The sequence below is a fragment of the Globicephala melas genome, chromosome 3 (genome assembly GCF_963455315.2).
Source record: "Globicephala melas chromosome 3, mGloMel1.2, whole genome shotgun sequence".
Lineage (NCBI taxonomy): Eukaryota > Metazoa > Chordata > Mammalia > Artiodactyla > Delphinidae > Globicephala > Globicephala melas.
Genome location: NC_083316.1, coordinates 111,530,001 through 111,542,873, shown reverse-complemented (window position 1 = coordinate 111,542,873; position 12,873 = coordinate 111,530,001). Strand labels below are relative to the sequence as shown.

At 56.1% G+C, this 12,873-nt stretch overlaps 1 protein-coding gene across 14 annotated transcripts in view; it reads right to left on the bottom strand.

Moving 5' to 3' along the window:
- Positions 1-3,530: 3,530 nt before the first annotated feature.
- JADE2 (jade family PHD finger 2) overlaps positions 3,531-12,873 on the bottom strand; it is a 51,627-nt gene continuing 42,284 nt past the window's right edge. For 10 of the 14 annotated variants that reach the window (XM_030869604.2, XM_030869597.3, XM_030869601.3 and 7 more), the window contains 4 exons: positions 12,177-12,294; positions 9,477-9,605; positions 7,557-8,212; positions 3,531-6,078 (listed from right to left, as the gene is read on the bottom strand). In XM_030869604.2, the coding sequence (XP_030725464.1) occupies positions 5,803-6,078; positions 7,557-8,212; positions 9,477-9,605; positions 12,177-12,294 (1,179 nt within the window). In that variant the 3' untranslated portion in view covers positions 3,531-5,802. Of the gene's footprint in view, positions 6,079-7,244; positions 8,213-9,476; positions 9,606-12,176; positions 12,295-12,873 lie in introns of those variants that run through there. The other 4 variants (XM_060296228.2, XM_060296227.2, XM_060296226.2 and 1 more) reach the window with 4 other exon arrangements.

The window sequence follows — 12,873 nt, the reverse complement described above, 5'->3', positions numbered from 1 at the left end:
GGCACAGGCATCACGTGAGTGGCTTCCCTGATGAACACCAGGTGCTTACAACCCGCCCTTAGCCGGCCCCGCCCAGGCCGCACGTGGCCAGTCCCTGCCCTGCCCCCAGACCACAGGTGTCCTGCTTGGGCGTAGGAAGACCCGTGAGAGCTTGTAAACAGCGGGGCTTCGCCCCTAGGATTCCGGGACTCAGTAAACAAATCCCTCTGGCCTCCTGGCCTCTGGTCAGTCTGCCAGCGTTAGAGCGCCCTCTGCCTAAACCGCTGTTCCCCCTCCCCTCACCCAGTCAGTGGTTCCTCATTCTGTTCCCTTCACATCCATGCCCACTTTGTGACTCTCAGCCACCCGGCATGGTGGGCCCAGTAGGAACTCTCATTCTCATTTGACAGGTGAGGAAACTGAGGCCCAGAAAGGGCCAAAACACAGTCCCTAATTCTCCATTACCATAAGGCCCACAGGAATCCATTTCTAGTTACTTTCTCCTTTGTGGTGTGTTCATGGATGAATTCTCTGGACCTGAACGGCCACAGTTGGCTAATGTTAACTGAGGATGGAGGGAGAATAAGGGGGAATTGCCCACTGAACCCAAACCCCTAGACCTGGACAAGCCCACCCTACAATTGCTGTCACCCAAATCACAGAGCCCCCCCCCCCCAGCCCTGCCAGCGAGGCCTCGGCCCCATACCCAAGCCTGGAGGATGGACACCTCACCTTCCTTCCAGTGCCTGCAGGCCCTGCTCAGTGCTTAACCCTGTCACCGTCCCAACCGGACCTTGTGTCTCACCTCGTGATCACATCTACGGCTAATGCTATGCTCCTACCGACCCCTCACCTGGTGACAGATGAATCGGGGCCCATGATGGCATTCTGACTGTGTGAAAGCCTGCAGCGTCTTCCTGCTCTTGCTCTGTTCAAGTTCAGTCTGGAGGCTCATGTAGCCCCTCTGCCAGCCAGCCCCACCTCACCTAGCTGGCCTTAAGGTAAAATGAAGGGCCCCGGCAGACTCTGACCTGATCCTCACTGACCACATCCTCTGACCATGGACCCTCCTCCCAGGACCTAGAGAAAGCAGTATCCCCAACCTCTTCTCCCATTTTACAGATGGGAAAACTGAGGTACATCAAGTCAACGGCAGAGAGAAGAGTAGAACCCTGGTTTCCTCAGCCTGGGTCAGACATATTTTCCTACAGTGCTGTGCAAAAAACTGTGAGGGTTGGGTAAAAAGAAGACTTTAGTTTGAGTTGGGGGGCCCAGGGGAGTCATGGGTGCTCTAGGAAAGGCAGAGAGGCCCAATGTGAACTCTTTTCGTTTTTAATTTTTAAAATTAAACTTTTTTTAATTAACAAATTTTTTTTGGCCGCACTGCACAGCTTGCGAGATCATAGTTCCCCAACCCGGGATCGTAGCCGGGCCCCCCGGCAGTGAGAGCACAAAGACCTAACCACTAGACCGCCAGGGAATCCCCTCTTTTTTCTTTTTAATGTTTTAGAATGGCTTCTTTTTCCTTAACATTGTGTTTGTTGTTGCAGCAAAGCAGTCATACATTATTAAATGTAGCAGGGTTACTTTCTTTTTTTCCTATATAGTATTCTTTTTTTAAAAAAATTGTGGCAAAAAAACCACATATCATCCGGCATCAGGGCTGGGCAGCAGATGGCGTCCCAGATCTTACCCTGCAGGAGTTTCACAAGAACAAGGCAAGTTCAGGGTGGGCACGAGAGTCCCTCCCCGCTGCCGCGCAGTCTGTGTGTCATTGCACATGGTTTTGGGACTATCGGATTAAAGTTTGTCTCCCACACTGGCCTGGTCTCTGCAGAGGGGCATGTGGTCATCCCAGAGCCCTCAGGGCCCAGCAGCTGATGCCCCGTGAGTGCTGAATCCATGTGTGCATGAACGAAACGGCGGGAGTGGACACCTGGCCTCCCCTCGGATTCCTGTGCCATTGGCTCATTAGTAATTATTTTATATTGATTACAGGTTCAAGTGATCATAGTTTGGATATAATGCATTAAATAAAATACGTTATGAAAATTCATTTTACCTGTTTCTTTTTACTTGTTAAAAATGTGGCTGCTAGAATTACATATGTGGCTCACACTTCATTTCTACTGCACATTGCTGCTTTGGACCCACAGGAACCTTGACCTCTCCTGCCCCACAGCTTTGCAGCTGCAGGCCTGGCCACGGAGCCCCTGCATCATTCTTCTGGAGCACTGTGGTCAGGTGGGCCTGGATTTGGGAGGAGGGAGAGGCTGGGGTGCCGAGCCCAGGGCAGCTGGCCCAGAGAGCTGACAGCCCCAAACCACAGCTAGGGGGGCTGGCCGAGCAGGAGCCCCCTCAACCCTGGGGCTGATCCACCAGCACCTCATGCTGACTGCGGTTGAGGATGCTGAGGGAGCCCTTCTCACTCTCAGCTGAGTGCCCTGAAAGAACCCACACAGCTCTGTCAGACAGGGTTCCCAGGTCCCAGCAGCAGGGATATGGCCCCTCAGTGAGGGACACCTCCCTCCACAGGCATTCAAAGCACATACACTCACCCCAGGTTTCTTTCCATCACTTTTCTGCATCGGGGGGAATCACAGAACTTTGGATCTGGAGGTGCCCTCGGGGACTTACCTTCTACTGCATCAGTGAGGAAATGGGGCAGTTCTCTGTGGTTAACAACTAAGCCAGCGGCCCCAGAAGCTAGATTCCTTGAGTCTCAATTCAAGCCCCTTTCCACACAGCCTCCCCTTGGGCTCTCAGAGGAGGTTCAAAACCCCTCTGCACGTAGCTTAATCCATCTTTGCGCTTGCCGAGCCCTCTGCCCAGAGCGCTTGTGGTCCCTTCCTCCCAGCCAGCTCCCCTTGGGCGAGCAACTAGTTATTCTTCAAGTCTACGACGCCTGGGAGTCTGGAAGCTCTGGGAGGGCAGGGTCCTGGTGCCATCCAGTGTGCGACCCAGCACACTGGCAGAATGAGACGTATGCTCAGTAGACTAACTGTCAAGTGAATGAATGAATGCATGCATGACGAACGGCGTTGCTTCCTCAGAGTAACCTGAATGCACCCCTGTCCAATCAGCCCAGGCCTCCGTAGTACCTCCCAGTTCCCTCATTGTGTCCCTGCTGGTCTGTGAGCTCCCCCAGGGCAGAGATAGATGGTGGCTACATTCCCCGTACTTTACAGAGCCTGGTCCGGAGTAAGTACTCAGGAAATAATGAGTGAAAAACAAGCCTGGGCAAAAGCCTTTCCTGATCTAGGGACAGAGGCCTGAGTTTCCTCCCAAACCTTTCCACTGCCCCAGGTAGGTGGCTCAAGGGGTCCCGACTTGAACCCTGAACTTCACCTCTTAGCAGGGGTGTGGCTTTGCGAAGCTCCATCATCCACTCTGAACTCCAGGGGATGAAAGCAGTGAGGAGAAAATGAAATATGCCCAGCCCCGGTGCCTACTGAGCACTTGCTACGTCCCTTCGGACAGCCGGGGAACACTCGCTGTTTCAGTGAACCTCTACCCCCCGCCCCCGGTGCAACAGAGCCTCACACCAGCCAGCACAGAAAACATCGCTTTATTAACTGCGTTTGCCAACACATGAGGAGTGCAGAGGGGTCGTGAAGACACGGGCCCTAGTGGGGGCTGGGCTCTGGAAGACCCCCAGGAGTGAGCAGGACAGGATGGGACTGGGAGCTATGCGGCAGCGGCAACACAGAATCATGCAGGGCACGCGGGCACCGGCCACCCCCAGGCGGCCATACATTCTATTGCTCGTGAAGGGTAGCGAACATGGACAATGTACAAAAAGGAGAAATAGGTTTTTGCGTTAATGAAAAATACATTTTTTCTCTACAAAGGAATCTTTTCTAATACAAGAAAATAAATATTGCAACATAAGCCAAAAATAATTTAAAATTGCTCTTTTCAATATATTTTCAGTATTTCTCTTGTATATTAACAAATGGCACATCACTTTCATTGAAACAAAGACAGAAGGTGTCTCCTCCTGTGACATTCATATCATCCCCCCACCCCGAGCCGATGTGGAGCACAGAGTGTTGTGCAGCTGAGGGACAAAGTAGCAGGAAGTGCCTTAAAGAACAACCAAGGTCCCAGACTCCAGCCTGGCTCTTTGGCCAATGTGGCCAGCTGGGCCAGGGGCATGGGAAGGGGTCTCCCCAAGGGCCTTGCTACAGGCACCCAGGCCATTCTACAGAGCTTCGGGCATGGGCAGAGGTTGGCCACGTCTGGCAGTAAGCAAGGAAACGCCAGATCCAGCTGCTGCCAATGTCTGTTAGAACCGAGCAGGTGATTCTCTAGGAATTGTCCCCCAAGTCCCATCGTGTGCCCATACACGACACACACAGATACGCCTGCACTCGGACACACACAAGGTGTGCTTTGGAACAGGCTCACACATCCACAGTCCAACACCCATGTTTGGAAACCTGGGTGGCTTCTCCAAGGAACCTGAGACCTTCACACTGCAAATGCTCACACACTGTCACCGAGTCAGAGCTCATTTAATAAAATAAACCCTTCTACCTTTCTTCTCCTTATTTGTTCTAAAATACATTTATGATCCATAAAAATACTTTCCTTGCACATTATCCTTTCTCACTGTGATGAGGGGGAAGGAGGTGGGCAGTGGGGCTTGGGAGGGTGGTGATGACAGCCCGGATGAGCTCCAGAGCAGCTTCTCCCTCCCTGAGGAGGGCCAGTGAGTGTGGACACATACGGTCAAGCGAAAGGTCTGCCTCAGCCTCTGGACTGGAAAAGGCCTCCTACCTTCTTCCCAGCTTCCCATCTTAAACTCCGAGGCGGCAAAGCCGTCGGCAGGCTGGAAAAAGAGCAAAGGGGCTGTGGCTAATAGCAGAAAGGCCAGCAGTGGGAGCTGGTTATCCTTGTCCTCTTTGCAGCCCGGTGGACATCCTAGGGGTGGACAGCTGCCTGACAAGGACAGCTCTAGGGCGTGGCCTGGGAGACCCTGGCCACCCAGCCTTACAGACACTTGGACTCCGTGCAGGATGTGGGCCCCAGGGATAGTTCAATCCAAAGCAAGAGCCAATCGGGAAAAGGGTCGGAATCCAGAGGCCGACTTGAATAGAGGCTCTGAAGAGTGCTGGCTGCCCGGCCTGGCCCACCCAGTCCAGACCCTGGCCAGACCCACTACCTTCCCACCCTGCTTCTCTCCCTACCCTCACCCCCAGGGAGCCCAGACTCTGCCTCAGGATGGATGAAGGGTAAACAGGCAAGTACTGAGTCTACCGGACCCGAGCCATTCCTGGCACTCCCATCCCCCGGCAGAGTTTGGTTGTTCTTTAAAGCTCGTCCCTTTTGCTTCCTGTGAGGTCAGACTGAGCAATCCAGCACAGACAAGGTTGTGGCCCGAGGTGACCCGAAGCACGGGGAAGGAAGGTCTATTCAAAGGCAGTAAACAGAGAATGGGGTTGGGATGCTGATGCTGACACTGCACTGGCCACTACTGCCAAGGCGGGCGGGCAGGCAGACTAAACTCTACATGGTAGCTCATGCCATCCCAACGCCCAGAGTCCTCGAAGCCCACTCCGAGTCTGCTCCGACTGGACAAATCTGTCCGACCCTTTAAACTTAGTCGTTGTCTTTGTTTCCTGTTTTGATAAAATTCACATGAAACTTGAGTGTCGATGATCATGCCACTGTCGTACCTTGAAAATTTGGAGTCGGGGATGGGTGCTCGAGTCGCTTCCCCATCCCGCCGATTTGCGCTTCGTGTGTCACGTGGGGGCAACCCCATGGGAACACTTTTGCCACGCTGGTTTCGCCATCAGTCTCCTCCCACAGTGAGTCTCAGAGTTCAGGAGAGCTCACAGCGGGCCCAGCCTGGGGATCTGAAATCCAACACCAGCAGCAGAACAGCATCCTCGTCCAAGAGCTTGCGCTCGCCTCCCGGACGTGTGCGATGAACATGTTTCTATACTTGGTTGCTAAAGAGCTCCGTTTAAAAAATAGTCCAAGTGACAAGTTGTCAGGTCCAGGCTGTGCTGTATTATGGTCAAAATATTCTTTGGCATCCACAGAATGATTCACTGGACTTTTGCAAGGTTCTTGTTGGAGAAGTTCTGGCTTTACCAGTGGCAGAAGTGATCCAGGAGTAATTCATAAAAGAAAGAAAAACACGTTTTCACTGAATTCCTTGTTTTGTTTGTTCCCTGAGCTGTCACCCTGGGGCCACTCCACTGAAACTCTTCAGAGCTACTACCTGGGACCTAGAGGGTGGGGTGGGAAAGGCAGGACGGTGATGGTGGGGAGGGAGGGAATGGCTGGGAAAGGGGGTTAAGGCTCGGAGGGAGAGAGGAACCAGGGAGATCCAGCAACACTTAAAACAGCCCCAGCAGGCCGTCACTGACGCGTCCTGGGCCCCGGGATCCCACTGCTTGTTGGAAAGAGGAGTTTCCAAAAGGAAACTGAGGAAGAAGCTCATGTCTTAGCAGGACTGGGAAACTTGAAAAGGCAAGTGGTCTGGTCTGGTCAGCTATCTGGGAGTGATCAGACCTCGGCCGAGACTGGCCCCGAAGGAAGGAAGGAAGTTGGAGTCCCAGAGCAATTCTCTGCAGTGGGCGAGTCTGAGCCCCACGCCCCTCATCTGGGCACTGGCCCTCCCTTGCAGCCCTCCGCCGGCACTGGCGGCTGGCTGGCTGGGAGTCCCCTGAGAAAACGGCACAGCTCAGGAAGGATTCTGGGAAGCCCTTCCCAGAGCCGCCGGGCTGGGCGCTGGCAGGGGCAGAGCAGCAAGGGAGTGGAGGGTCACGGGGTGGGCGGGCAGGCTCTGATGATGTGGGTTGATCAGGAACGGCTGTGGTTCCCTTGGAACCAGCAGGCCCTCTTCGCCCCCTCAGTGCTTTCTCATATAAGCTCGTTGTGCTTGTGACAGTGAGTAGACTCTGGCTGGGTATCACTTATTATACTTCCTTGGGGATCAGTGGAGTGCAGCAGGACCCCCCAGATGGACCCCAGTGGGATTTGGGGGCAAGGCAGGACAGGCCCTGGGCTGGCCCATCTGCCATAATAATGCCCAAATGACACTCTGTGTCACCCAGTGGCAGCAGGCTGGAGTCCTGAGCTCTTCTTCACCTTGCCTACGTGTAGCCAGGAGCCCAGAAATACCGCATGAGCCGGGCGGGGATGCTGCCGCGGCAGGGATGGTGCCCAGGACCTGGTGTGGTCCTTGTGGCCAGAGCCATGTAAGGAATCCTAACGTCCTAGGCCAGCACAGAGGAAAGACAATAGTGTGGAATTCGAAACTCTCTTTATATTAAAAATAAAACCACAACAGAGTGGCAGCCTCGAGGGTCTGAGACACTCAGCAGAGATTGGAAATGGCAGTTGTGACTGGGCTGAGGCCTCGTGGGCGGACCAGAGCAGGGCCCAGGACAGGGGTAGGGGGTGACTTAGGAGGCCAGTACCCCCATGCGGACCACCTCCTCAGCCCCTGCTTCCCGGGGACCCCGCTGCACCCCGCTGTCCTCGGCCTCCACATCTGAGTCGCTCATCTCCCCGTCAGAGAAGTAGCCATCAGTCTCAGTGTCAAAGTGTAGGCTGACCTTTGGCCTCTCGGCCACAGCAGAAGGCGGTCCTGTCCCGGCATCAGGCCTGGCACTTGGCGACCTCCGGGTTCCCCTGCTCTCGCGGGGCGGCCGAGGCCGGCCTGAGGGCTTGGGACTCGCTGCAGGGCCAGGCACTTGGACATTCGGGTCGGCAGCCATTGGGGCCGCCTCGTCCGGGGTCTCGGGGGCCAGCGGTGGGGGGCTCTCGGGAGCTGCTGGGACGGGACAGTCCTCGGCCGTAGGACTGGATGGCAGGTGAGAAGGCGTTCGCCGTGGTGGCTTCCTGGCAGGTGGCCCCTGACCCCCCTTGCCGCTGCCAGCATCCTGGCCCCAGGGCTTCTTGGGGGTTTTGTCTGGAGTCGTCCGTGAACCGGGCCCATCCTGTGGTGGCTTCTTCTTGGCAGGCAGGCGGGTGCGGCCACGGGTCTTCCTGGCAGGGTCGCCAGGTCGCAGTGAGGGGTCCCGCATGAAGCTCAGCAGCGTCTCCTCGTCCTGCAGCAGCTCCTCCGACAGCAGCCCCGGAGCAGGGTCCTCGCGGTGCCCGTTGTTTAACGACCACTCGCTCATGGCCATGTTCTCTGCCGTGATCTGCACCGACTGCGCCAGCCAGCTGTTGAAGAAGGTGCCGTCGATGGGGAACGAAGTGGACAGGCCTGGCCGAAGGGAGAAAGAAGGCAGGTGAGATGCCAGCGGGTGCGTGTCCCACTCTCCTTCAGGAAGCCCTCTCTGACCCTCCCCTGCACACCACCATACCTTCCTCCCTCTTTCCCTCTGTGCTATACCCTGTTGAGTTATCTTGTTTCGTCCATCCATCCTGCCAACACCACCAAAAAGCAGGCTCCACACCAAATACCCCTCTCCCCAGAAGGACGTCCTGCTCCTGGGACAGGCTTCACAGTTTGAGAAGCAGAGCGTAAAGTGAAAATGTGGGCTCCCTGTTCAAAAATTTTAAGAATTTCAAAGTGGCAACAGCAGAGCATGAAACCAAGCGAGGGCCCTTCGAGATTGCACAAGGTGGACGCCCAGGCCTGCCCATCACCCTGTATCCTGGGGGCATAAGGGATGGAGGAAGGGAGGAAAGCACCCTCAGGCCACCAGGGGGCACTAGATTTTCATGTGTCGCTTCTCAGAGCTTCCAAAGCAGGTAACTTGGATATGGGCGTCAGGCGTGAACCGGACAGCAAGGTATATCTGGGTAGAAGGTCCCTTTTGGATGCCAGGGCCAGCTCCAGCTATGGGCCCTCCCTCCTTTACTGAGGTCTTGGGAGGCGGCAGCTGGTGAGACTGGGCTTCCCATTAGATACCAAGTTGTTTCCTTCCTGAGACTGAGGAAAATAAAAGATGACCTGGGGCTTCTACACTAGAGGTGAGGTCGGGAAGGGGACACCACGCCTGCCCTGAGAAGTGCTCTAGAGGAAGCATGTGACATCCTAGGAGACAAAGCCCAAGGCTGAGGGTCCCTCTAGGACTGCTGTGCTTAACGGGGCAGCAGGTCTGTGACAATGAGATGGGCTGGGCCAGGGCCACTCCTATGAGTCTCTCTGGGTGGCTCCCAGAAGATTTCCTGGGGCTGAAGGGAGGCCCATTTGAGGACATTCTGGCAGAGGGGGACAGGGACAGAGAATTATGGCAGGCCCTCACCTCCCAGCATGATGCTGGGTTCCTGGAAGGCCCAGGATGGCCTAGCAGTCCCTGAGCTCTTGGGCCCAGTCTCCAGTCTACAAAAGAGGAACTCTCAGGATGCCAGACCCCAGCCTCCTTTATGGCTGGAAGGAGTGCGTGGGCAAGCAAGGGCCCGGCTACCCCTCTCGGGTGTCCCACTCTGCAGCAGGGATGCTGGTGGTCCCCATGGCCTTTCGTGGGGAGCTGCAAGTGGAGTGATGGTATGAGCCTGGCTGTGTGCACCAGGCCACTCACCAAGCTGCCCCAGGACTGAGTCGGACCCTGCCTTCACTTTCTCTTTCTTCTCGGGGCTGCCCTTCGGACCCTCGCGGCCTTTCCTTTTCGAGTCGCTCTTCTTGCCCTTTGCTCTCCTCCCAGACCGCTCTGCGTCAGGGAAAGAGAGAGCAGGAGGGAGATGGTTACCCCAAGCAGCCCAGCCGGAACTAAGACCACTGTGTGGCATCCAAGGAGTCCTCCCCATCAGCCAGTGCCTTGCCTTCTAGGTCACCTCCTCCTGGCTCTGAGCCACGTGGGACCTGGGATAACTGGGGCTCCAGTGAGTCGGGGAATAGCTAGTGTGGGAGAGAGGGGTAACTGCCCTTGAGGGGCTTGGTGAGGGGCACAGGGCCACGAGGAGGGTGGAAGACTGCTTTGTAGGACCTGGACGTCTGATCTATATGGCCTAAAGATCTCAGGACAGAGTCCTGGTGGGTGGGAAGGCTGGAGGTGAGTGGACAGGGCAGGGCCTTAAATGCCAGGCCAAGGAGCCAGACCTGAAGGTGGACAGGACACTCTGAGGAGTCAAGAGCCTTGGGTTCTACTCCTGACACAGCGGTCAGCGCCCTTGAGCAAGCCCCCTGCCTCGCTCTCCTGGTCTGCTTTGATGGGAGACTCAGGGTACACACCTGGCCCTCATATCCTTTTAGTCCATGACCACATGGGTCTGGGGAGCCGTAGAACACAATGGAGCAGGGGAGGGACATGTGGTGGTGGGGAGCTGCCAGGAATCTTCTCCCAGCTTCTCAGCCAGAGGCTGGAGGGCTTCCTGAGTAAGCGTTTAAGAGAAGGTTGAGGAATGTGGCCCCAACTCCGGGAACCTTCCCAACTCTGCTGTTAATTCCCTGGGTAACCTCAGGCCAGGCCTCAGTCTTCTCATCTATCACATGGGACCAGTGCCTAGATACTTCAGAGAGGGGCTTCTCAAGTCCCCCACTGCCCTCACCATGGTCTGAGCTCCTTCCAAGGGCACAAGACCTTGCACATCTGACCCTGGCAACCCCTCGGCCTCACTTCAGACATTTTCCTTCTGCCCTAGTTGCAGATATGCCAGTTTCCTTGCAGTTTCTCTAACAAGACAGCTATGGCCTCCAGGTCTCCAAATATGCAGTTTCCCTGCCCTGTCCTTCACCTGGTTCAGCTCACAGCTTAAATACACTGCCCCTGGGAAACCTCCTCTAGCCCTCTGGCCAGACAGGCCTCAGCAATATGCCTGTAGCCCATGTCTCACCCCACGGGTCAAGCGTCACAACACTGAGGGCATCAGCTTCAGAAGCCAACTAATCTTCTCTCCAAATGCCCTGCCCTGACCAAAAGGTGGCCTGTTGCTGCCACTCAGGTCTAGGAGCTGCGAATGTCTCCGGCTCAATGCGGGGATGCCGACCCTCCAAGCTCCGGACCATGGTTCTGGAATCCTGTGCCTGTGAGCACTGCACACCTTACCACTCTCTGCCGCCTTCCTGCAGTTGAATGTGTGGCCATAGTGAGTCCTAAGAACGCTGAGATGTTCCGGCAACACCACCACCATGAAGCCAACCCTGATACCTCTGTCCCTGCACTGGCACCAACGGCAGCCCCTTGGACACCACTTTCCTTTGTCTTTCCAGATGGTGAGCTCCACGAGGACAGGAAGCCTGTCCATTCAGTCCATGGCAGGGTACTCGCAGTGCCTGCCACAGAGCCCGGCATCCTGTCTATACTCAATCAGCGCTCGCCGAAGGAACCGACAGATGAGAGGGAGCCTGGAAAGGGCAGCCAGGAAGCTGCCATAGTCCTTGAGGTACACGGTCAGCCCTGACCTCTACATGGCTGTGACCCACCATGACCCAGCACCTGTCCTGGGCAGTGCTGGCTTCTGGGGCCAGAGTAGGTGGTGATTCCAAAGCGCAGTCGAGGCAGCTCAGCTCTTGGGCAGGGGTGGGGCAGTAGCAGGTTCTCAGTCATTGGCTCTGGTGGTGGCCGGGCAGCTCTCCTCCCTCTACTCCAGGCCCAGCCTGACCCACAGGCTGAGCTGGCAGCGGCAGCCCCTGGCTTAAAAATCTCTCCATCCAGCTACTTCTGCTGCATACAATTCAACATTAGAGTACCATTTTCTGGGCTAAGCACTGCCTTCCTTAACATGTGAACAGTCCAGGAAGGGCCCTGTTGTCCAGCAATATCCACAACTAGTAAGTAAGACCACTGTCAGAGCTTCTTTGACCTTTGACTTCCAGATCTGTTAAATGCATGTGATGGCAAAAGCGTAAGAGCTGCCTTCTTCAGAATCGAAACGCAGGCACACAGGGGTTCAGGGAAGCTCGCCAGCTTGGGCCCTTCCTGCCCCAGCACCAGCACAGAGGCGCTGGGACTTCTGGTTTGTACCTGTTCACGTGCAATTTCCTCCTGAACCACTATGGCCCAGCACTGCCTGAGCGCCCTGTGAACCAGAAAGCTCCCCGAGGGCAGATCCGATGCCCACATTGCATCTTTGGCTCCTTGCCTGCCAACACACACCTAGGACCCCGGCAGGGCCCCACCTGGGCCTACTAACTGGATACAGAGGGTAGGGGTGGGGGCCCGTGGCCCCTGACCCTGTACACATGCCGCATCAGGCCCCGAAGACGCACATCCTCACTGGGACCCAGCCCCTTGAGGGTGTGCACAGGAGGGGTGGCGGCGGCCGGCAGGGGGGACGCCTACCTCGACACAGATCCTGTTCAATAAGTTTCATCTGCAGGTGGAATATCTGCTCCTGGAGTTTGCAGATGGCGTGTTTCGTTCTCTCGCGCCTTGTCACCATGTAGCACAGATTTCTAACCTGAGGAAACACAAGAGAGGTTTTCCACCTTACTCACAAGCAACCACCCGGACCTCCTAGCTCTGAGGGGCCACCACTGCCTAACCTGCCCAGGACATCTGGGAATCAATACCCAGGCACTGAATGCATCCTCAGCCCTGAGCTGCAACACTCTGATCCAAACCACGGGGCCAAGGCTGTGTTTCGGATCACAGCCAGCAGGGAGAGCATCTGCGGAGCTCAGGCGGGCGACTGCCTTCCTCTTCTCGGCCTAAACTTCCGGGCTGAGTCATGCCAGTGCCCAAGGCCCTTCCAACGTGGCTGCCCTGTCCTGTATACACAGTGCCCCAAGCCTTGTGGGGACCTCGAGAGGTCACCAAGTTCACCCCTTGGCTCCTGTCCAAGGCTTCTTTCCATTGAAGAAACTTTAGCCACAAGCACCCGGGCAAAAACCACCTACCCTGAGACACGAATGACCGGCACATGAGCAGAGAGCGCTCCAGCGGAAGAGCTCTGAGCGGACGGGCTGTGCCTGATGCACAGGGGTCCAGCCCGCAGCTGACCCGGGTCCACTTGCTGCACTGGCCCTGAGCCAGGCCC